The sequence below is a fragment of the Leucopleurus acutus genome (genome assembly GCF_964270905.1).
Source record: "Leucopleurus acutus genome assembly, chromosome: X".
Lineage (NCBI taxonomy): Eukaryota > Metazoa > Chordata > Mammalia > Artiodactyla > Delphinidae > Leucopleurus > Leucopleurus acutus.
Genome location: NC_139148.1, coordinates 71,668,446 through 71,693,966, shown reverse-complemented (window position 1 = coordinate 71,693,966; position 25,521 = coordinate 71,668,446). Strand labels below are relative to the sequence as shown.

The window sequence follows — 25,521 nt, the reverse complement described above, 5'->3', positions numbered from 1 at the left end:
ATTTAGCCAGTTTAACCTTCAGTAGAGCCTGCACTATATTAATACTAAAGGAATAATATTTTTTAACACTAGAGGTTCATTAGAAAAGCAAAGTAAATATAATTTAAAACATTTCAGAATTGTAATTATAAATAATATCATTTTGAAAATATGTTCTTTTTTAGGTTTATGATGATGGTAGATATGTTTACCTTGTTACGGATTTGATGAAAGGAGGAGAGCTACTTGACCGTATTCTCAAACAAAAATGTTTTTCAGAACGGGAAGCTAGTGATGTACTGTTTATAATAACTAACACAGTTGACTATCTTCATTGTCAAGGAGTAAGTTGTAGTTATAGTCTTCCTTTTAATTCTGGGGCTTATATCTTCACAAAATAATATATAGGATATGACACCTAAAATGAATTACTTTTTATCACATATTTTTATACGGAATAGCCTAATAAAATTCATAATTTAGTGAAGGTTATAGGATTAGGAAATTGGGTAATACCTTATTAATTTTCTTCACTCTACCTGTTAGCCCTAATTTAATAGCATATTAGTTTTAAAAGTGGTTTGAATTATATATCTAACCTTGACTTTTAAATTATTAAACCTAATCAAACTTAAAAGTGAAACAAAAAGAGTTATCCAAGGGCATGTTGTGAATATTATTCAGATTATACTATGCCTAGCATGAAAGTTCTGGCAAGACTGCATAACTTGATTGTTGCCAGCCCCTCCCCCAATACAGTAAGAAATTTGGATTCTAAACATTTGAAGTATTACTATATTGAAATTTCTAGTGGAGGTGCAGGCCTGTTATTTTGCTTCCTATCTCTTCATAAAGAAAGCAAATGAACTGAGTTATCAAAACAAGGTAACTTTTATTATATATATAGCTAAACAAGAAAAGAGAGTCACAAATAATTTAAAAATGTAAGTTTGAATAGTTGTAGTAGTAGATATGTACCCACTTACATATAAACAATAAAACAATGAACGACTCAGAAATGACATAATGAAAATTCTGCAGGGGCCAGAACTCATTTTTGAGTGTGGTTTTACAGAGTACGTTTTCAGCATTTTGACATGTAAATTGTATAATGCTAAAGGAGTAGTTCTATAATAATTTAATTCCTTGATTGTCTTTATCAACACACTCTAAAATAAAGGATGACCGGAATTTTTGAGAAGAAGAAAATGATAAACATCTCTTTTATTATTTTAGAAATTAAACACTACATCAATTAGGTAAATTAATGATAAACGTGTTGAGCATTTCTACATGCCAGACATTATAAAAGGTATTGCAGATTCAACCATGGGTTTAAGTCTTGATCCTTGTCTTGAAAGACCTTTTAATGTAGTAAACTGCTGATTAAAAATAGGACTAGATTGAATGAAGTAGATAGTGTATCAGAAAGAAAATCATCACAGAGAATTTCAGAATATTTTCCATTTCTAGCATTTCATTTGGTTCTTACTGTTTCTGTTTTTCTGCCGAGTTTTCATGCATTGAAAGTGTTTTGTTTTACTACGTTATTTTTTAAAATTTCTCTTATATTTATTTAGTCTTGTGAATGTTGAACAAAGGCATTTTGATGAGCTATAATTGACATACAACATTGTGTACGTTTAAGGTGTACATGTTGATTTGAGACATTTATATGTTATTTTGCCACCATAGCATTACCTAGCACATCTATCATATCACAATAATAGCCACTTTAAAATGCTTGCTGTTAGGTCCAACATGGTTTATATTGGAGTTGGAATTGATTTTCTTTTTTCTTGAAACTGTGATCTGTTTTGGGGGGAGGGGTTCTTTGTATATCGGATAATTTTGGATTGTGTACTGCACATTTGTGTATTAACGTACGGAGATTTATTATAGTCTGTTATTTTTCTCCAGTGATTATTTTTTGTTTTGTTTTCAGTGGGTAATTTTCTTAGGAGGGTTTGTGCTGAAAAATCTGCTTTGTGACAAGTATGTACTCCCCACCAGAGTCTTGTCTCCTTTTGCTCATTCCCCAGTACCTTCAAGGTAGTTGATTTTTCTACTTAGGTTTTATAGTTGTTTACCGTGGGGAGGGGGTGTTGAGTAGGGTCTTAGTCCATTATATCTACAAGTGGAACTGATAATTGAGTTTTGAGATTGGAAGTGGTTAACAAAACTGGTGGCTTGATAAAAACTGGCACATCTGGGGCTTCCCTGGTGGCACAGTGGTTGAGAGTCCGCCTGCTGATGCAGGGGACATGGGTTCGTGCCCCGGTCCAGGAGGATCCCACATGCCACGGAGCGGCTGGACCCGTGAGCCATGGCCGCTGAGCCTGCGTGTCTGGAGCCTGTGCTCCACAACGGGAGAGGCCACAACAGTGAGGGCCCACGTACCGCAAAAAGAAAAAAACAAAAATAAAAAACCTGGAACATCTGTCTGATAGAGATAATTTTGTCTGTGTACTTCAGGTTGTCAGGGCCATCATGGTTGGAGAAAGTATCATTTTCAAAATTTTATGATTGAGACATTTCCCTTTCCTGGAAATATATTAACTTACAATGTTTTATTCCACAGATATTTAGTTAGCTATAGAATTGTAAAGCTTTTTTTTTTTAATGTTCAAGGTTGTTCATCGTGATCTTAAACCCAGTAATATTTTATACGTGGATGAATCAGCCAATGCAGACTCCATTAGGATCTGTGATTTTGGGTTTGCAAAACAACTTCGAGGAGAAAATGGACTTCTTTTAACTCCATGCTACACTGCAAACTTTGTGGCACCTGAGGTATTCTTTAAAACTTCAGTATTTGCCTTTCATTCTTTTCCTTTAGTTAAATGTATTTGATATCATGTATATGTTATGGTAGGTAGGTAAAAGCTGAGTTATCTTGTCCTTTCCCAGCTATAAAGCTCTTTAAATCATTGAATTCTGATAACTCCCAATATAAATATTCAAACTAATAACTAGCATCTGAAACCAACCTGAATGTAATAATCAGATTATTCTATTCTGCTGGGTTACATGGTGGTTTCAGAATCATACCCTTTTAGAGCAGGGCAGAGAGTGAAGATAACCTCACCTTAAACATATTAAATATTCTAAAGGAGGAAACTGAGGCTCAAAATACTTAATATCAGCATTCACTGTGTAACAAAGCCAGGATAGATTTTCAGATATTTTGGTTTGTGCTGAACATGAAGTGATTTATATTGTTTAGCATTATACATAACATGGGCAATGCCATCCCCGATTATCTTTAAGATCTTCTAATTCATGGAGAAAACAGCTTCACAGGGTTTTTTTAATAAGCGGTAGGGTTTTTCTTGGCAAATAACATTCGTATGTAGATCTTAGAAGAGACAGGAAAGGTGAAGATGAGGAAGTCAAGGGGTGCACGTTTCACATTTGGCAAGCTCCAGCAGTCTGTCAGTTCTGATAATGGGGATGGGAGCTTTGACAGTAGCAACTCCCACAGCAGTGAAAGTATGGGTGATGAAAAATGAATCAGGGATGGCATTGGTCATATAGATTGTTTATAAGTTTTCTTTGTAAAAGTCAAGAACTGTTCTTATATGTTATGAATAATGCTAAGTCATATGAATTATCGGATGTTTAACACAAATGAAAATACACAGATATCCTCAGGTTAGAAAAATTGAATTTTCCAAGTCAGAAGAAGAATAAAATAATTTGAGGATGAATTCCTATCTCATGTGCATGATTTTTTTTGCATTAAATACTAGTCCTTTATGGATAATATTGCACATCAGATATAATACAAGACACAGCATATTTCTTATATTGAAATATCAACAAATCTGTATTTTAATGTAGCTATTAGAAAAATAATATTTCTAGTGATGAAAATAGAAACATAGAAAATAGGAAAATAACTTTCTAATAGTGAAAAGTTCCCATGTTAAAATTTATTAAATCTTCCTTTAAGATGTTAATGTTGAGGAAGAAGTATAACACCTGCTTTACAGGGTTTTTATGATAAGATTTTCCCTGTAAGAAATTGTGTATGTATGCAGAGAATGTGCTCTAATCTATATTTTAATTATATTCATAGAATAATGAATGTACAAATTTTTATCACATTAAAATATATAGAAACTGTATGTCCCAAAACAAAAATTGGGATGCATGCATGATCCAAGAAGGGGTTATTGTACTGCCCCCAGATGTAAGAGATATCTTAGGCATAAAAAATTAGCTTTTCTAGGGCATTTTAATGGTTTTATAGAATAGGAAGATAGAAATTTGAGATTAAGGTTCTTCTGTTAAATATAGGGTATACTGTATATTTCTCATTTCATTAAAATGAAAAATATACAGTATGTCTGTGTTTAGATTAATGGTTAGGTAAACATCTTTAGATTAATGGCTAGGTAAACATTTTCCTAGGTAAATGAGTACAAATCTGCAGAGTAGAATACAGCCCATTGATGCTTTTTATCCTAACAGACTTCCATTGTAGTAAGACACTCTCACCATTGTAATAGTGAAGGTTTTCAGGTGGGCATGTGGAGACCACTTGTCTGTAACTAATGCCTCTAGTGTCTGAACTACCTTTGGCTAGGTTATAATTTGTATTTTCAAAATGCTTTGAAAAGTTTTATTATCAAGAGCTGAAGCCTCTGCTAGCAATCAATGCATATTTGTAAATTGTTATAAATGTAAAACAGGTTTGGGGTAAGATTTGTTTCTAAAATTTCAGACCCCTTCAAAAATTATTAGTGAAGTGAAATGCATTATCTTTTCAACTAGAATCAGAAAGATTCAAGTATCCATGCAGATATTTGAATAAATAATAGCATTTATGAGAGTATAAATTCATTATTCATCACAGTTCATTAAGATCCCTTATTTGCTAAAAGAGAAACTAATTAGTAGTACTAATTTCAGCTGAACAATAAGGAATATTCATTCACTTTTTTGATATGCATCAATTCAGTCAACCTCTTAAGGCTTATTTACTTAATAGATGTGCTTTTGTACTATACCTATGTCACAAAAATTAATGTATCTCAAAAAATATTTATTCTTTTATAAAAGCAAATCTATCATATTATTCAACTGACATTTAATGTCTACTGAGGTCTAAGAATGATCCTGAACTAAAGGAATTTACAATATATTGGATGGATGCTATGCCTGCAACTCTTTTTAAAAAGTAAATGTGAAATTACCCTGCTTTGCTCTGGCTTTAGGCTGTCATATGTTTTCCTCCAAATATGAATTTATCTGAATGAGCATCTCTGTCTATGTTACATTTTGATGATTTGGGAAGCCAAATGAGAGAGAAAGTAAAGTCATTAACTACTTTAATTTTGACTTCTATCTTCTTTGTATTTAACTTGATGCAAGTAAGAAGGTATGAAGCACGTTACTTTCTACATTGTACTCTTTCCTTCATCCTGCTACCTTGCCTTTTTTTTTTATGGCTGTATGTTCTTACTATTAATAGGACATTGAGATCTAGAACAAAAGTAGACTGCCTCTTCTTTACAGCTACAAAATGGGTTTAAGTGTGTGGTAAAGCTAAACCAAGTTTTTCATGATTGATCCTAATTAGATTAAGCAATATGATCCCTCCAGTGCCTTTCTTCTCATTAACTCTGAAGGTTTTGGGAGTATGAAATACCTATAGCTGACTCACTGATTAACCCTTGCCTGTCCAACTAGTTCACTAAGCAGTCCCTCAGCCTTGGCTTTGCATTGGATCATCCGGGAACCTTTAAAAATATTGTCCTAAGGGAACCAGGGAAAACATGGTGATGCCCAGAACTGCAAGAAATGATGAGAGGGCTTCCCTGATGTAGCAGTGGTTAAGAATCCTCCTGCCAATGCAGGGGACATGGGTTCAAGCCCTGGTCCGGGAAGATCCAACATGCCGCAGAGCAACTAAGCCTGTGCACCACAACTACTGAGCCTGTGCTCTAGAGCCTGTGCTCCACAACTACTGAAGCCCACAAGCCACAACTACTGAAGTCCACATGCCTAGAGCCCATGCTCCACAACAAGAGAAGCCACTGCAATGAGAAGCCCGTGCACCGCAACGAAGAGTAACCCCCACTCACCGCAACTAGAGAAAGCCTGCGCATAGCAACAAAGACCCAATGCAGCCAAGAATTATAAATAAATTAAATAAATAAATGTATTTTAAAAAAAAAGGAAGTGATGAGAAAAGGAAAGAGATAAGGGAAAAAAGCAGGAGAGGTTTATGTTTCACTAGAGGATGCCAGGTTAGGCTTATCGTGATGTGAATTGTTTAGCTCTACCTCATTATTTATTAGGGCCTTTGTAGTCTCCACTAGTGTTATTTACATAAGCCAGTTAAATAGGTATTTTGATAGCCTATTCAGCTTCCCAAGTTTGCAGATACGTGTGCTCCTATAAATACACTTTGACTATGAAAAAAACATTATATCTTGAATTTTAAGTTAGTTAGATATGTATTATTCAAGTCTGGCCATTGTCAAAGCTAAACATTAATATTTTTAGCCTTTTATAAATGAAATGTCCATTCTGGTGGTTATACAGTCGCCAGTGTTAACGCATTAATAATGTTTCTATTTTGTTCCTATGTCTAAAGGCTTTAGCAGTGGGCTTGTTTTTCTAAATTTAAAAAAAGGCCTCATTTCACCTCAGACTAGCTATTAACTTCACAGAGAATATTCACATGAATATATAATAAATATGTTATTTGATTTTTATTAATACTAGTCTCAAAAGAAAAAAGCTACCTAAATTATTATATGAAAAATTAACAAAACCATTCAGAATTTTTCAAATGTGTGTTTGTGATCCAGAAATATACTGATTTTTTTAAGACATGAGCCTTGTATATAAAATATAAATTCATCTTGCTTTCATGAGATTATATATTATCTTACCACCTCTTGTGTAATAAGGAGGCAATTATCATAGATATTAAAATCACAGACACTAGAGTAAGAATGCCTGCTCCACTACTCACTAGTTTTGTGATATTGGGCAAATTACTTACCATTTACGTCAGTTTCCTCATCTTCAAAATGGAAGTAATATCTATCTCATAGAGTCAGTGTTAGGGTTAAAAGACAGTACTCTGTGTAGAATATATTAAGCTCTCTATACATATTATTTTAAATTTTGATGTGTCTGGATTTCCTGAGAGGAGGAGTGAAAGCTCATTGAGGTCAGGGATCATATCTTTAAAGGCTGTTTTTTTGTATCACTCATGTTGCTTAATCACATTAATAGCCACTTATTGAATGCTTGTTAATTGCAGAAAACTTTCCCTTTAACATTGTGAATTTATTTTTGAAAAGATTAAAATGAGCTAAATTGTGAACATTTGTGAGATTATTAGAAGCACAACTTTCTTTTAGATGAGAAAACTGAGTTTATACTGAGTAGTACCAGATGAGTATTTCTTTCTCAGGTTCTTATGCAACAAGGCTATGATGCTGCTTGTGATATTTGGAGTCTGGGAGTCCTTTTTTACACAATGTTGGCTGGGTAAGAAATTTATATACTCAAATTAATTCACATCATTATTTGAATTTCACCTGTATATTTTCATCTAGAAAGAGGACAGATGAAAATAACCTTAAGGAAAATGCTATCAATATTTCAAAATATTATATACTTATAAAATTAAAAAAACATAAGGTGTTTAAGGAGGCATTATTTAGATATATAATTAAAAGATTGTTCAGTTAGAACTAAAACTTCAAAATAAAGCATTTATTTTTATTTTGATATTTTACATTTGAGTGCATTACTTTTTGAAAATGTTTACTTGAGCATGAAATAATTTCATGGTTCAGCAGATGCTTACCCCTGAACTTGCTGGTGTTAATTTTTTTTAAGTACTTGAATTTTGGTTCTCTTGGCAATAGAGATTTAGTAAGATCGAGCTTTATAACAAAGCTAAATAAAGTGGTAACAATACTAAACTACAGAAACACGCACAGCTGCCTTCTTTTAAAAGGATAAAGAAATACTAAAAAATGTAACCATTGGATTGTGTTAATATTGTTAATTTATAAATAATACAAGTGCTGTTTTAATAATGAGTAGCACTTTTATTTAGGAGTAAAAATGTGTAGCCGTAGATAAAGGCTAGGTTTAGCAAAGTCTAATGTGTAGAATGAAATTTGAAGAATTATAATATAATTGTACTTAGGTGTGAGTTTTTAAAGAAGCCATTTAGTATAATTAAATATGCTTGATGTAGCAGGAGCTTTATAAAGATAAGTTATGAAAATGGTGACTCTAAATTATTTATTGGCTTGGTGATAATTACATGTCAGTATATTCCACGTACTTTTAGACATAGGCAAAATAGTTATAGACCACAGCAAGTGCTAAAGTTAAGGGTAGCTCAAGTTTTCATGTGAACAGCAATCAGCAGTATTGGTTTCAAACCATGGGATACAATTTCTAGATAGCTGCTTTCAAATATTTACTTTATGACTAAACAAAACATTTTGTGTGTGTGCATATGTATGTGTGTTTTTGTCAACTTAATGGTTACATGAGAGAATTAACACATTAACATATTAAGACATCTTCCTCATACTTTTTAACCATAAGTCTTTCTGTTCCCAAATTTGAATACCATTTTTAGTTCCATTTGTTACAATGGTATAAAACTGATCACTTTTTGTCATTCTATAATTATTTTTTAAACTATTTTAACTTCATACAATGTATTTGTCTTCCTGTCTGTGAATACTGATCCATGTAATAATTTTAATGGCTATAGAGGATTTTTCTGTTACATTGTTATAAATATTTAACCAGTTTTTCATAAACATTAATTAAAACTATGGTTAACTTGTTTTCACTGATAATATTGATAAAATGCTAATGAATAAATTTGAGCCAATTCAATAAATATATTATGAATATATAAAATTAACAATTTCTTCATAGTAGGTATATTTGGTTTGCTAACTTATGCCCGTGAGAATATAAAATTTGCATGTTTCATTCTGGTCTGATTTTCAGAATGTAGAGCTACATAAAAAGCTACCTTTATTTTATTTTACATTGATTAACTGATCAAAGGCAAAAAAAATGATTGCTGTAGGCAAGACTCTTCATTTTATTAAATAATTCATTAGGATTAAGTTTATTGTTTGAAATATAAAATTTGATATGAACAGTAAAGGGAAATTTTAGGTGGTATTCTTAATTTACTATAGTAAATATATTCTTGTAGTTCTATACTCATCACTTTCAATTAGATTTAATATATATGTTAGGCCCTTATGTATACTTAAATCTTTTTTTATTAATAGATATACTCCATTTGCTAATGGCCCCAATGATACTCCTGAAGAGATACTGCTGCGTATAGGCAATGGAAAGTTCTCTTTGAGTGGTGGAAACTGGGACAGTATTTCAGATGGAGCAAAGGTATAAATTATAGATGTTTTGTTTTGTTGAATTACTGTTAATTCCTGAAATCTTTAAGTTATAGCCTAGTCTGCATTCGCAGAGTATCTGATGGTGTTTTATGTCAGTATTTGTTTTTAAATCACAGTATTTGTTTTTAAGTCAACTCACATATATGTGTGGATTGAAGAAGACAAAGGCTGAATTTTTTTTTTTTTTTGCCATGCTTCTGGGACACATTTCTCTCTTATCAGTTCACATGTGATCAGGGAATATAAACCACTTCCAGTATTAACCAAAACCAAAAATGTAAATCTACTGAGGAAAAATACATAAAGCCAACTAAAGTTGGTTTCTGCATTTAATATGTTTTTACACATGATATCTTCTTTAGCACAGACATTGACTAGTGATTATGTAGGTGATTTTTATATGTTAACTTATTCTTAGAGAATATACAAACTTTTTATCAGTTGTACCTAGATATTTACGATTGATGGCTAAGAGCTGTTCAATAGAAATGTTCAATATGCAAGCCACGTATGTAATTTTAAAATTTCTAGTAGTCACATTAAAAAAAAATAAACAGGCAAAATTAATGTTAATAATATATTTTATTTAACCTGGTATATCCAAAATATTTCAACATCTAATCAATATTTTAAAAATTAGTGAGATTTTACATTCTTTTTTCATACTAATTTTTCAAATTCTTGTGTGTATTTTATATTATAGCCCGTCTGAATTTGGACGTACCTACATTTTAAAAGTGCTTAATAGCCACAGGTGGCTAGTGGCTGTCGTTATTAGTGAAGTTTCAAAGTAACTGGCCTTACTTAATTTAGGGAAAAAATAATAGGTCAAGGCTTGAATATTAATTCTTACATTTATAGTCTAAAAATTTTAAGTTTTAAAACAACAACCCAAAGTTGTCAGCATGTGGTTTATAGGGCCCTGAAGCTTTTAAGCTACGTTTTGAAGTAGAAAACATTTTAAGACAAAAGGATTTGCTTGTATTTAATATCTGCTAATGATAAAACCTAATTGTCTCAGGGACATTAGCTAATCTGTAGGATACATTATGTAGTAAATCTTGTATCCTGATCACTGTAGAATAAAAAAATCAGGGATTTGATTATCATTACCTTTCAAACATTAGAAACACAGGGAGGGGATTGTGTTTGGATCTTAGCCATAACACAAGTGTGCTGTGTGGTGTAGTAAAAGGAACACCTGATTGGAAGCCAAGAGAACTGAGTGCTAGTTTTTGATCTACTAACTGCCTGCCTCAGTTTGCTCATCTGTAAAATTTGGGGATTAAGTTCTCCCTTTGGTTCCTTCCAATTCCAAAATTCCATTTCTATGCAATTTGGTTTATTTATAATTTGTCAGATTTCCCTTTATAAAGTGATTTAAACTACTAATATTATTCATTAAATATATGTATTTTCTAATCAGCCAGGTCATGCGTCAAAAAGTACATTTTCCCAAGGAACAATTCCAATGTTTAAAGCTATACACATGAAACTCTTGTGTTCCTCTAAAAAAAAATAACTAGCAACAGTGAATCTAATGCTGAAATAGAGATTTATATGCCACTTGTGCTTAGATTTTTGGTTTTCCATGTTCTATGTGTTTTATGTTTGCGTCTGTGTAATGCTTAAGGAATAATAGATATCAAAATTCAGTTTTATTCTTACCTCATTTAGTTTGATATTCTGGAGAAATTAACATAGAAAAATATATTGGGGATGTTGAAATATTTCACAAGGTCTTTCATGTATTCCCTTTTTATGGATTAAATTACTTTAGTTCTGTCTTTGGAATTTTTCTGAAAATGGTGGCAGATTACTGAGCAAATGAGCTATATGAACTTTAAAAAAAATCTGTACATTTTAACAGTTCAATAATTTCTTGTCTGTTTTAAATTAGTGATGAAGGTAAACTATTGTTCAGTTACCCATAACTCCTTATACTAGTTCCCTTTAGTTGGGAGAACTGTAACATTTACTGTCACCTCATGACAATTGTTTTACTCAATTATAGTTCCTTATAAGTTGTTTTTCCCTTTCCAGTGCTTTTCTTGACATTGGTGAGTATCACTATCAGAAGCATATAGAAAATGATTCTGTTTGCCTCCTGTCCATGCACAGTTCCTAGAATTTGTTCATTCAATTAAATGGGGTGGGGGTGGGGGTGATAGTGGAAGTCATGTTAGCTTTGTGTGTCTTATTGCTACAATAGTTTCAGCATTGAGAACATTGACATTGCTGCTTCCCTTTTGTTAAACAGTGGGGACAAGGAGAAGAATCTGGTAAACAAAACAAAAGTAGAAGAGGCAAGAGAGTAATGAAATTTTCATGGTGTCACAATATATTAAAAATAAACACAGTAATACCTGATTAATTACAAGGCATTTCTATCTAAATTTTACAATAATTTAAGTAAGTAAAATGTCACTTATTTCAAATACATACACCCTTGACCAAAAAAAGAATTGCCCAGTAGAAGTTTTTACAGGACGGTTATTTGTGGCTTCCTCCCTTGCCTTCTTTAAAAAGAGCAACTTGTGCTTTTCCTCAACTGCATTCCTATTATTGCATTGTATGTACTTTTATTAGAGTATTAGTACTTAATCACTTTCTCCCTGGTTATATATTCATTTGTATGCATTTTTACTTTTCCCACTCAGGGAGCTTTAAATGTCATATTCACTTTTGCATTTCCTATCATACCTAGCATAATAAATACTTAATTGAATACTCTTTTCACAAGCTATTTAATCTTTTCCTCAAGTATACCTTGCATTGTTAATTTACACTCTAAGCTTTTTTTTGTCCAATATAGAAATATAAATATTTTCCTATTGTGAATGACTATAAATTTGAAATAAGTGGTCGTTTTTTTTTGATTAATCAATATAATGCCAATTTATAATAACACCAAGTTCTCATTATATGTGGGTCATTTCTTGAGCACTCTGAACTGTTACATTGACATACAGTACTTGCCCACTCCCATGCCAACATTACACTACTTTTATTTTAAAAGTCTTGTTATTGCATAAATAAGTCTCCATACCTTATCACTACCACATCTTCTTCCTCTTCAAAATTGTCTTGGCTGTTTTGGTTCTTTCTTTTTTTTTTATACAGCAGGTTCTTATTAGTCATCAGTTTTATACACATCAGTGTATACATGTCAATCCCAATCGCCCCATTCATCACACCACCACCCCCAGCCCCCCGCGGCTTTCCCCCTTTGGTGTCCATACGTTTGTTCTCTACATGTGTGTCTCAATTTCTTCCCTGCAAACCGGTTCATCTGTACCATTTTTCTAGGTTCCACATACCTGCGTTAATATACGGTATTTGTTTTTCTCTTTCTGACTTACTTCACTCTGTATGACAGTCTCCAGATCCATCCACGTCTCAACAAATGACCCAATTTCATTCCTTTTTATGGCTGAGTAATATTCTATTGTATATATGTACCACTGTGAATGGCTATAAATTCGAAATAAGTGGTCAGGTTTTATGTAAATATTTCTTTACCATTTTTGGCTTGAAGTTGCTTTTAAGTGAAGTTTTTTGTTCACATATTTAAAAGTCATAGATTTCTAGAGCTAGGTGGGATCTGGTCCATCATTTTGCAGAGAGATAAACCAAGGTGTGCAGAATTTATCTTGTCCATGGTCATACACTGAGTGGCATAGCTGGAATTGATTTTCATTCCAGTACTCTTTTCAGTCTACCACATGTTAGGGAAGACTTTCTGGAGGAAGAAAGGCTTGATTAGCTTGGATTATGTGGATGGAATGGAGAAGAAAGAGGTCTATAACCCTTTAAGGCTCAGAGGAAAGGTGTTATCGTTCACCTACTTCTTTCCTATAATATGGAAATTAAGTATACCAAAGCTTATTACTTGTTACTTAGTCTATATTGAACAGCAGCTTTACAGTTAAAACACTATATTGAAATGTAAGGCTGGACACTATAAAACTCTTAGAGGAAAACATAAGCAGAACACTCTTTGGCATAAATTGCAGCAAGATCTTTTTTGATCCACCTCCTAGAGTAATGAAACTAAAAACAAAAATAAACAAGTGAGATCTAATTAAACTTAAAAGCTTTTGCACAGCAAAGGAAACCATAAACAAAACAAAAAGACAGCCTTCAGAATGGGAGAAAATATTGGCAAATGGAGCAACCAACAAGGGATTAATCTCCAAAATATATGAACAGCTCATGTAGCTCAATATCAAAAAAACAAACAACTCAATCAAAAAGTGGGTGGAAGATCTAAATAGACATTTCTCCAAAGAAGACATGCAGGTGGCAAAAAAAGCTCATAAAAAGATGCTCAACATCACAAATTATTAGAGAAGTGCAAATCAAAACTGCAATGAGGTATCACCTCACACCGGTCAGAATGGCCATCATCGAAAAATCTACAAACAATAAATGCTGGAGCGGGTGTGGAGAAAAGACAACCCTCCTACACTGTTGTTGGGAATGTAAATTGGTACAGCCACTATGGAGAACAGTATGGAGCTTCTTTAAAAAAACTAGAAATAGAGCTACCATACGACCCAGCAATCCCCACTCCTGGGCATATACCCAGACAAAACCATAATTCAAAATGATAGATGTACCCCAATGTTCATTGCAACACTATTTACAATAGCCAGGACATGGTAGCAATCTAAATGTCCATCAACAGAGGGATGGATAAAGAATATGTGGTACATATGTGCAATGGAATATTACTCAGCCATAAAAAAGAACAAAATAATGCCAACTGCAGCAACATGGATGGACCTAGAGATTATCATACTGAGTGAAGTAAGTCAGAGGAAGACAAATATCATATGATATCACTTATATGTGGAATCTAAAAAAAGGTACAAATAAACTTATTTACAAAATAGATGTAGAGTCACAGATGTAGAAAACAAACTTACAGTTACCAGGGGATAATGGGGGGGGGATGAATTTGGAGATTGGGATTGACATATACACACTACTATATGTAAAATAGATAACTAATAAGAACCTGCTGTATAGCACAAGGAATTCTACTCAATACTCTGTAATGACCTATATGGGAAAATAATGTAAAAAAAAAAAAGATTGGATATATGATGTATGTATAACTGATTCACTTTGCTGTACACCTGAAACTAACACAACATTGTAAATCAACTATACTCCAATAAAAATTTAAAACAAAAACGAAAACACTATACTGAAATACTTCTAGAACTTCTAGTACTATAGCTTTCAAACACCTTGTGCCAAATAATACTAGAGAAAGACTACAATGTCTAAACAGAGCTAGGGAAATGCACTAGCAAATTCAATAATTAGAATTTTATTCTTATTTAATTGTGAGGGATAATTTGTTGTTACCTTTAATCAGGGCAGAAAGTGTTACTTATGTATGGAACTCAGTCTTTTATACTGAGGAAGTATGAATTGTAATACATTTGACCAAATTAAAATGCTTGCAGTATAATTAGTAATAACTGCAGTGAAAATAATGGTTTATCTCAGTCACATGATTAAATTTGAAATAGAAGTGATGAATTATTAATCAGTAGTTTCCAAGCTTTAATGAATTTGCCATCTGAGTACTGTGAGAAGAATAGGAAAATTGCTATTCTCCCGTATTAGTGTTTGTTCAAAGAATTTAGAGTTTTGCTGACTTTTACTTAAAATGGATATTAAAAAAATAGGAAATCTTTAAGTCTAGATTAGATTAAGTTAATCATTTTAATTAGTAATGGCTTTCTTCCAACTAGATTATCTAACTAAATACCCAGTGATTGTATATAAGTGATCATTCTTGTCATAGCTCAGTATCTTTTCTTAAAACTGGCCAACACTACTATATCTGCTTTGAAAGTGCAAAATTATTCATAATGTAGGGACAGATTTTTGTGTACTGTGGGTGAGCTCATTTTCCTCTTAGCTATCAAGAAAATTCAGTGAATATTACCTAAGATAATGACACATTTGCTTTTTCATCTGTCATCCATCCTCTCGTCATTCTGTCAAGGAGATTTTACTTCTTATTTTTCAGGGAGGTTAAAAAGAAGTAAGATAGATTAAGCCCTATTAAAACAACTTCAAGTTCTTTAAAAGAAAGTAGCAAAATGTTGATACTGTGCTATGAAGCTATTTGATATTGTAAACTAAACAGCATTCTGTTCATCTTTCCAAGGAAACAATAATTAAAAAGTTTTATAAGCATTTAGGATATGGCCATGTTTACTGCATTTTCATTTTCATTTAAGGAGAATCCACTTTGTTTTTGGAAATCAGTCTTTGTCTCCAAATATAAATTGACAATTTCAGTCTTATATAACTTAGCTGAATTTTACCCCAGAAATAATTATATCCTTTTTGCTTTAACAGGGTTCACCATATATCACAGTTTGCTTGGAACAGTCCTGGTTTATGCCTTTGGCTCTCAACTTTCCCATTTTGGATAACAAATTGTATGGCCATCTTAGCTTTAACTGTCCTTAATTTCAGTTAAATTTTTTCAATGAATATATAATAAAGCAATATTGTTGAACTTTGTTATGAAAAACTGATTTTTTTTTCTGAAACAGATTTTGATATTTTTCATGAATGCTTAGTGCTGTGAACATTGAGCACTTATTGTGTGTATATGATAGTTATTACTTTAGAAAGAAAGCAGCAATTAATTATGTAAAATTCAGACATCAATACTGAGTTTAATAGGGAAGATTGAGAGGTAGTATAGTTTAGTATTTATGAGCCAGACTCTGACTGACTGCCTGGATGCCTATCCTTACTTACTAGTTATGTGTTACATACTTAAAAGCTATGTGACCTTGGGAATGGTGCTTAACCTCTTCATGCCTTAGTTTTCACATCTGTAAAGTGAAGATAGTAATAGTACCTACCTCAGGGTTGTTATGAAGATAAACCAGGTTAATAAATGTAGCACATAGTCATAATAAGTGTTCAGTTAGTGTTAGCTAATATCATTAAGAATGTATAAAGCACTTTGATGATCAAATGTTAATCTTTGAAATTCCCATTAGCAATAAAAACCCTCATGAGTGAAATTAAAGCCATAGTAGTATATTTCAATATTTGTATAGGCCCATCTCCTAAAATTCTTTTTCATTCTCTCACCATCACTACCTGTACCTTTCAGTAAACCCTCAGAATCCACAGGAAAGTACTAAAGCTCAAATAAGGTTTAATGAGGAGCAGAGTAGTGTTAAATTTTAGTATGTATAGTTAGTTTATATGTTGAAACATACTTTGGTGAGTGGGAGTAGAGGAACCTATTGTTTTGGGCTAGACCATTGATTTTTTAAAACAACTTTACTGAGGGGTGCTACACAACAAAATGAGTATATAATTTAATGTCATGACATATTTACACACCAATGAAACCATCACAAAATCAAGATAATAAACATATGCATCACCCCTAAAAGTTTCCTCATGTTCCTTTATAATCCTTCCCTTCTGCCTCACATCCTGAACTCACAATCCCCCGCCCCTCACTCCCTGGCAACCAGGGACCTACTGTCTGATGCTACGGGTTAGTTTACATTTTCTCGAAATGATTATAAATGGAAGCATATAATGTATACTCTTTTTTGTCTCTTTCTCTCATAATTATTTTGAGATTCATCCATGTTGTTGGAGTGTATCAATATTTTGTTACTTTACATCACTGAATAATAATCCATTGTATGGATACACAACAGTTTGTCCATTTACCTGTTGATGGACATTTGGGTTGTTGGCAGTTTTGTGATATTCCAGTAAAGCTGCAGTGAGTATCCATGTGAAAGTGTTTACATGGATGCATGCCTTTCATTTTTGTATGAATACTCAGGAGTAGAATGATTGGATCATATATTTAACTTTTTAAGAAACCACCAAACTGTTTTTTAGTTCCTGTACCATTTTACATTCCCACCAGCAGTGTATGAGAGTTTTAGTTCTTCCATATCCTTGCCAATACTTGATTTGTTTGTTTTTTGTTGTTGTTGTTTGTTTTTTTCTTCTTTGGCCGTGCAGCATGTGGGATCTTAGTTCCCCAACCATGGTTTGAACCTGCGCCCCCTGCATTGGAAGTGCGGATTCTTAACCACTGGACCACCAGGGAAGCCCCCACCAACACTTGATAATGATCATTCTTTTTTAATTTTAGCTCTTTTAAAATGTATGTAATGGTATCTCATATTATTTTAATTTGCACTTCCCTAGTAACTAACGATGTTGAGCATTTTTCATGTGCTTACTTGCCATCCATTTATCTTCTTTGAATTGCCCATTGACATCTTTTACCCTCTTCTTTTATTTTGGTCACTTTTTTTATTATTGAGTTTTGAGAGTTCCTAATATAGTCTAGATGTAAGTCCTTTATCAGAGCTATGCCTTACAAATATTTTCTCTCAGTCTATAAATTGTCATTTAATTCTCTTAATTGTTTCTAATGTTGATAAAGACAGTGTTTCACTTTTATTTTCTTCTCTGCAGCATATTTTTGATGTTATAGCTAAGAAATCTTTGCCTTGCCCAAAATTTCAAGTGTTTGCCCCTGTGTTTTCTTTTAGAAGTTTTATAGTTTTAGGTTTTATCTTTAGATCTATGATACATTTTGATTCAGTATTTGTTTTTGGTGCAAATATATGGTTCAAAACTAAATTTTCCACACAGACACCTGATTATTCTAGCACCATTTGTTGAAAATACTATCCATTCTCTGTGGAATTACATTTCTATCTTGATTAAAAATCAGCTGCCTAAATATGCATGGTTCTATTTCTATAAATTAAGTCCCCTACATATGAACGAGTTCCGTTCCAAGAGCACGTTCATAAGTCCAGTTTGTTTGTAAGTCCAACAAAGTTAGCATAGGTACCCAACTATCAGAATTGGCTCTATAGTACTGTACTGTAATAGCTTTATAATATTTTCCCACAAATGATACATAAAAAATGAACAAACAAAAAAATAATACATTTTTAATTGTACAGTACCTTGAAAAGTACAGTAGTATAGTACAACAGCTGGCATACAGGGCATTGGCATTGAGTGAAGAGGTAAGAAGCGTTACTGACTGGAGGAGGGAGAGGAGGTGGGAGATGGTAGAGCTGAAGGATCATCAGCAGTAGGAGACAGAGGGAAAGCTGCAATTTCACTCATGCTTGACGTTGATGACACAGGTTCTGGTTCCTTGCTGGATTCAATTTTATCTACCCTCTAGAAAAAATGATCCAGTGATATCTTGGTAGTAACTCTTTTTTTCTCGTCATAAATGACACAGCACTGGATTGCATTCTGAACGGCTGCTGCAACCTTCGTGTACCATTCTACATTCAGATCCTGTGCCTCAGAAACTTAACAGTGCCTCCTCAAATAAAGAAAATCCCCTTGCCATTTCCTGTGTCGTGAATCTCTTTGATTCTTCAGTTACTTCTTCTTCCTATTATCTCTCTTTGTCCTTTCTCTGGGCTTCCAATTCCTGGCGCTTCTTAGCAGTACCAGCTACATCACCACTGCTTTTACACTTACTTCCAGACATCCTGGGCTTGAAATAAAGATACTGTACTACTGTACTCTATACAGTACTGTACAGTAAAGTACACAAAAGCACAGCCACTTGTACATGATTGGACATGCGAATGCATGTTCGCATCTTTGAAAGTTCGCAACTTAAAGGTTTGTATGTGGGGGACTTACTGTACTTTCTATTCTGTTCCATTAATCTGTTTGTCTGTCTTTACTCCGTTGCCACACTGCCTTCATTACTGTTTCTTTACAATTAAGTTTTGAAATTAGGTACTGCTAATCATCCAACCATTTTCTACTTATTCAGAGTTGTTTTGAAATGTGTCCTTTGCATTTCTTTATGAATTTTAGAGTCAGCTTTTCAGTTTCCACCAAAAAAGGCTACTAGGATTTTGATTGAGATGGGGTTGGATCTATAAGTCAATTGGGGGAGAACTGACATTTTAACAACACTGAGTCTTCTGATCCATGAACATGGTATCTCTTTCCAATTCATTAGACCTTCTTTAATTTCATCAGTGTTTTATAGTTGTCAGTGTACACATCTTACACATTTTTTATTGTGTATTTTACCTGTTTCCTATTTTTCATGCTATCATAAATGGCATTGTTTATAATTTCATGTTCCAATTTTTTTTGCTGCTAGTATTTAGAAATACAATTGTTTTTTTATATTGAACTTGTATACTACAACTTTGATAAAATGACATTCTAATAGCTTTTTTGTAGATTTCATCAGTTTTTCAATGTACACAATCATGCCATTCATGAATAAAGAGTTTTAATTCTTTCTCATGGATGTATTTTCTTTATTTTCAGTGGCTAGAACTTGCAGTATAGTGTTACAGAAGTGAAGAGGATGGACATTCTTATTTTGTTCCTGGTCTTGAGGGAAATCATTCATTTTTTTACCATTAAGTATGATGTTGGCTGTAATTTTACATAGATGCTTTTAATTAGGTTGAGGAAGTTCCATTCTGTTCCCAGTTTGATGAACATTTTTCTTAGGGATGGATGTTGGATTTTTTCAAATGCTGTTTGTATATCTGTTGAGGTAAATTACATGGTTTTTTTTTGTTTTTTATTATAACATTTATAATTACATTGGTTTTCAATTGTTAAACTAACCTTGTATCCCCAGGATAAACACTTCGTCGTGATATGTTATCCTTTTTATATGTACATATAACTGAACTTGATTTGCTAAATTTTTGTTCACAAGTTTTATATTATGTTGATGAGGGATTTTGGTTTGTGGATTTCTTGTAATATCTTTCTGATTTTGGTATCAGGGTAATAATGGCCTCATTAAATGAGTTGGGAAACATTACCTCTTCTTCAATTTTCTGGAAGAATTATTTAGAATTGGAATTGCTTTTAAAATATTTGTTATATTGACCTTAAAAAAAAAACAGAAGAGCCAGTTATTTTACCAGGAAAATGAGTTTATTTGGGGAGAAGCAGAGAATTGCAATTCAGGACAAGCAAACTAGGGCAACCTATAGGCAAGACTCCATTTTAAATGAGGTTTCCTTTATTTATTTTACAGTTATAATTCACCAGTGAATTCATCTGGGCTTGGGGTTTTCTTTATTTCTCCTTGAGTGAGCATTGGTATTCTTTTCCTTTCAAGGAAATTGTTCATTGTTGAATATGATGTCATAAAGTTTTTCATAAAATCTCCTTACTAATCTATTAGTGTCTGTAGACACTGTCGTGATGTCTACTTTCATATTTCAACCATAATTATGGGTTGGTCTTTTTCTCTTTTCAGATATATCAGTTTTTGCTTCATGTATTTTGAAGCTCTGTTTTTAGGTGCATAAATCGTTTATAAATTTGACCTCTTGATTAGTTGTCCCCTTTATCATTATGAAATGACCTTCTTAATCCCTGGTAATTTTCTCCATTATTATTGAAAGATATTATTGAAAGATATTATTGAAAGATACTCAGTATAAAATTCTAGATTTTCATTTCTTTGTGTTTTTTTTAATTTCCAGTTTTTTGAGATATAATTGACATACAGCACTGTATAAGATTAAGGTGTGCAACATAATGATTTGACTTATATACATCATGAAATATTTGTCACAGTAAGTTTAGTGAACATACAGCATCTCATATAGATACAAAATTAAATAAATAAAACCCAATTTTTTACTTGTAATGAGAACTCTTAGAATTTACTCTAACAACTTTCATATAAAATATACAGCATTTTAATTATATTTATCATGTTGTATATTACATCCTTAGTACTTACTTATCTTGTAACTAGAAGTTTGTACTTTTTAGCTACTTCACACAGTTCTATTTCCCCCACACCCTGCCTCTGGTAACCACAAATCTGATCTCTTTTTCTATGAATTTGCTTGTTTGTTTTTGAAATATAATTGACCTACAACACTGTGTTAAGTTCCTGTTACACAACATAGTGATTCAATATTTCTATAAATTTCAAATTGGTCACCACGATGTCTAGTTACAACATGTCACCAAAGATTGACTATATTTCCCACACTGTACATTTCATACCCATGACTCATTTATTGCACAACTAGAAGTTTGTACCTCTTAATCTCCCTTACCTATTTCTTTCTTCACTGTACTCCCCTCCTCTCTCACAAACACCTGCTTGTTCTTTGTATCTATAACACTGTTTATGTTTTGTTATGTGTGTTCATTTTGTTTTTGTAGATTCCACATATAAGTGATATCATGTGGTATTTGTCTTTCTCTGACTTATTTCACTTCACATAGTACCTTCTAGATCCACTCATGTTCTTGCAAATGGCAAGATTTCATTTTTAATGGTTTATTAAAATTCCGTTGAATGTGTGTGTATATATACACACATATATATACAGATATATATGCATTTGTTAATGATGGACATGTAGGTTGCTTCCATATCTTGGCTATTGTAAAAATTGCCACAATGAACATTGGACTGCATATAACTTTTTGGATTAGTGTTTTTTGTTTTCTTCGGGTAAATACCCAGATGAAGTTGCTGGATCATATGGCAGTTCTATTTTTAATTTGTTGAGGAACCTCAATACTGTTTTCCTTTGTGGCTGCACCAATTTACAGTCCTACCAACAACAGTGCATGAGGGATCCCTCTTCTCCACATTCTCTCCCAACACTTCTTCACATTCTCGCCAACACTTGTTGTTTGTTGTCTTTTTGATAATAACCATTCTGACAGATGTGAGGTGGTATCTCAGTGTGGTTTTGATTTTCATTTCCTTGATAATTAGTGTTGTTGAGCATCTTTTCATTAGTCTGCTGGCCATCTGTAGGCCTTTGGAAAAATGTTGATTCAGGTCTCCTGTCCATTTCTTTTTTTTTTTTTTTTTTTTTTTTGGTATGCGGGCCTCTCACTGTTGTGGCCTCTCCCGTTGCGGAGCACAGGCTCCGGACGCGCAGGCTCAGCGGCCATGGCTCACGGGCGCAGCCGCCCCGTGTTAGGTGGGATCTTCCCAGACTGGGGCACGAACCCGTGTCCCCTGCATCGGCAGGCGCACTCTCAACCACTGCGCCACCAGGGAAGCCCTCTCCTGTCCATTTCTTAATCAGATTTTGTTCTTTTGCTGTTGAGTGTATGAGTTGTTTGTGTATTTTGGATGTTAACTCCTTATCAGTAATATTATTTACAAATATTTTCTTCCATTCAGTAGGCAGCCTTTTTGTTTTCTTGATAGTTTCCTTTTCTGTGCAAAAGTTTTTTTTTAGTTTGATGTTGTCCCATTTCTTAATTTTTGGTTTTGTTTCCTTTTCCTGAGGACACATGTTCAAAAAATATTGCTATGTCTGATGTCAAAGAGTGTACTGTTTATGTTTTTTTCTAGGAGTTTTATGGTTTCAGGTCTTAATTCTTTAATCTATTTTTAGTTTATTATTGTATACAGTGTGAGAAAGTAGTCCAGTTTGATTCTTTTGCATGGAATTATTCAGTTTTCCCAACACCTTTTATTGAAGAAACTGTCTTTTCCCCACTGTATTGTTTTGCCTCCTTTGTTGGAGATTAATTGACCATATATGCATCAATTTGTTTCTGGGCCTTGTTCTTTTCCATTGATCTATGTGTCTGTTTTTGTGCCAGTACCATAATTTTTTGATTACTGTAGGTTTGTAGTATAATTTGACATCAGGGAGCATGATATCTACAGCTTTGTTATTTTTTCTCAAGATTGCTTTGGCAATTTGGGGTCTTTTCTGGTTCCATATAAATTTTAAGATTATTTGTTCTAGTTCTCTGAGAAATGTCATGGGTATTTTGATAGAGATTGCATTAAATATGTAGATTGCTTTGGGTAGTATGGACATTTTAACAATATTCTTTCAATCCAAGAACAAAGGATATCTTTCATTTCATTTTATTGTCTTCAGTTTCCTACATCAATGTTTTACACTTTTCAGAGGATAGTCTTTCACTTCCCAGGTTAAGTTTATTCCTAAGTATTTTATTCTTTTTAATGTGATTTTAAATGGGATTGTTTTCTTGCTTTCTCTTTCTGATAGGTTATTATTCATGTATAGAAAAGCAGTAGATTTCTGAATATTAATCTTGTATCCTGCAACTTTACTAAATTTATTTGTTCTAATAAATGGAGACATGAATTTTCTCTATATAGCATCATGTCATCTGCAAATAGTGACAGTTTTACTCCTTCCCTTGCAATTTGATGTATTTTATTTCTTTTTTTTTAATTGAAGTATAGTTGATTTACAATGCTATGTTAGTTTCAGGTGAACAGCAAAGTGATTCAGTTGTATATATACATGTATATATTCTTTTTCAGATTATTTTCCCATATAGGTTATTACAAAATATTGAGTATACTTCCCTGTGCTATACAGTAGGTCCTTGTTATTTATCTATTTTATATATATTAGTGTGTATATATTACTCCCAAACCTACAATTTTTCCCTCCCCCGCCACCATTTCCCTTTGGTAACCATAAGTTTGTTTTCTACATCTGTAAATCTGTTTCTGTTTCGTAAATATGTTAATTTTGAATCCCTTTTTTTACATTCCACATATAAATGATATGATATTTGTCTTTCTCTATCTGGCTTACTTCACTTAGTATGATAATCTCTAGGTCCATCCATGTTGCTGCAATTGGCATTATTTCATTCTTCTTCATGGCTGAGTATTATTTCATTGTATATAAAACATCTTTCTCATTTCATCTGTTGATGGACATTTAGGTTGTTTCCAAGTCTTAGCTATTGTAAATAGTGCTGCAATGAACACTGGGATGCATGTATCTTTTTGAATTATGGTTTTCTCCAGATATATGCCCAGGAGTAGGATTGCAGGATCGTATGGTAACAATATTTTAATTTTTTTTAGGAACCTCCATACTGCTCTCCATAATGGCTGCACCAACTTACATTTATACCAACAACGTAGGAGGGTTTCCTTTTCTCCACACCCTCTCCAGCATTTATTGTTTGTAGACATTTTGATGATGACCATCCTGACCAGTATGATGTGATACCTCATTGTAGTTTTGATTTGTATTTCTCTAATAATTAGCAACGTTAAACATCTTTTCATGTGCCTGTTGGCCATCTGTATGTCTTCTTTGGAGAAATGTCTATTTAGATTTTCTGCCTATTTATTGATTGGGTTGTTTCATTTTTTGATATTGAGCTACCTCGGCTGTTTGTATATTTCAGAGATTAATCCTTTAATTAGTCTATAAGATGTCTTTTCATTTTGTTTGTGGTTTCCTTTTCTGTACAAAAGGTTTTAAGTTTAATTAGGTCCCATTTGTTTATTTTTTTTTTCATTACTCTAGGAGACAGAGCCAAAAAGAAATTGCTGCAATTTATGTCAAAGAGTGTTCTGCCTGTGTTTTCCTGAAGGAGTTTTATGGTGTCCAGTCATACAGTTAGGCCATTTTTTAAAATTTTATTTAATTTATTTCTGAATGTGTTGGGTCTTTGTTGCCGTGCACAGGCTTTCTGTAGTTGTGGGAGTGGGGGCTACTGTTCGTTGAGGTGCATGGGCTTCTCATTGAGGTGGCTTCTCTTCTTGTGGAGCACAGGCTCTAGGCTCGCGGGCTGTAAAGCACAGGCCCAGAAGTTGTGGCACAAAGACTTAGTTGCTCCATGGCATGTGGGATCTTCCAAGACCCAGGCTCGAACCTGTGTTCATGGATGGCAGGTGGATTCTTAAACACTGTGCCACCATGGAAACCCCACATTTAGTTCTTTAATCCATTTTAAGTTTATTTTTGTGTATGGTGTTCGAGAATATTCCAATTTCGTTCTTTTACATGTAGCTATCCAGTTTTCCCAGCACCACTTATGAAAGAGACTGTCTTTTCTCCATTCTATCCTCTTGCCTCTCTTGGTGTAGATTAATTGACCAAAGATGTGTGTGTTTATTTCTGGGCTTTCTATCTTATTCCATTGATATATATTTCTATTTTTGTACCAGTACCATACTGTTCTGATTACTGTAGCTTTGTAGTATAGTCTGAAGACACAGAGTGTGATTCCTCCAGCTCTGTTTTTCTTTCTAAAGTTTGTTTGGGCTATTCAG

At 33.1% G+C, this 25,521-nt stretch overlaps 1 protein-coding gene across 2 annotated transcripts in view; it reads left to right on the top strand.

Annotated features, from left to right (window-relative positions):
• RPS6KA6 (ribosomal protein S6 kinase A6) overlaps positions 1–25,521 on the top strand; it is a gene marked incomplete at its 3' end in the record, with an annotated part of 166,101 nt that overhangs the window by 112,992 nt on the left and 27,588 nt on the right. For both annotated transcript variants that reach the window (XM_082864243.1, XM_082864244.1), the window contains exons 17-20: positions 165–323; positions 2,611–2,772; positions 7,418–7,494; positions 9,285–9,402. In XM_082864243.1, the coding sequence (XP_082720369.1) occupies positions 165–323; positions 2,611–2,772; positions 7,418–7,494; positions 9,285–9,402 (516 nt within the window). The remainder of the gene's footprint in view (positions 1–164; positions 324–2,610; positions 2,773–7,417; positions 7,495–9,284; positions 9,403–25,521) is intronic.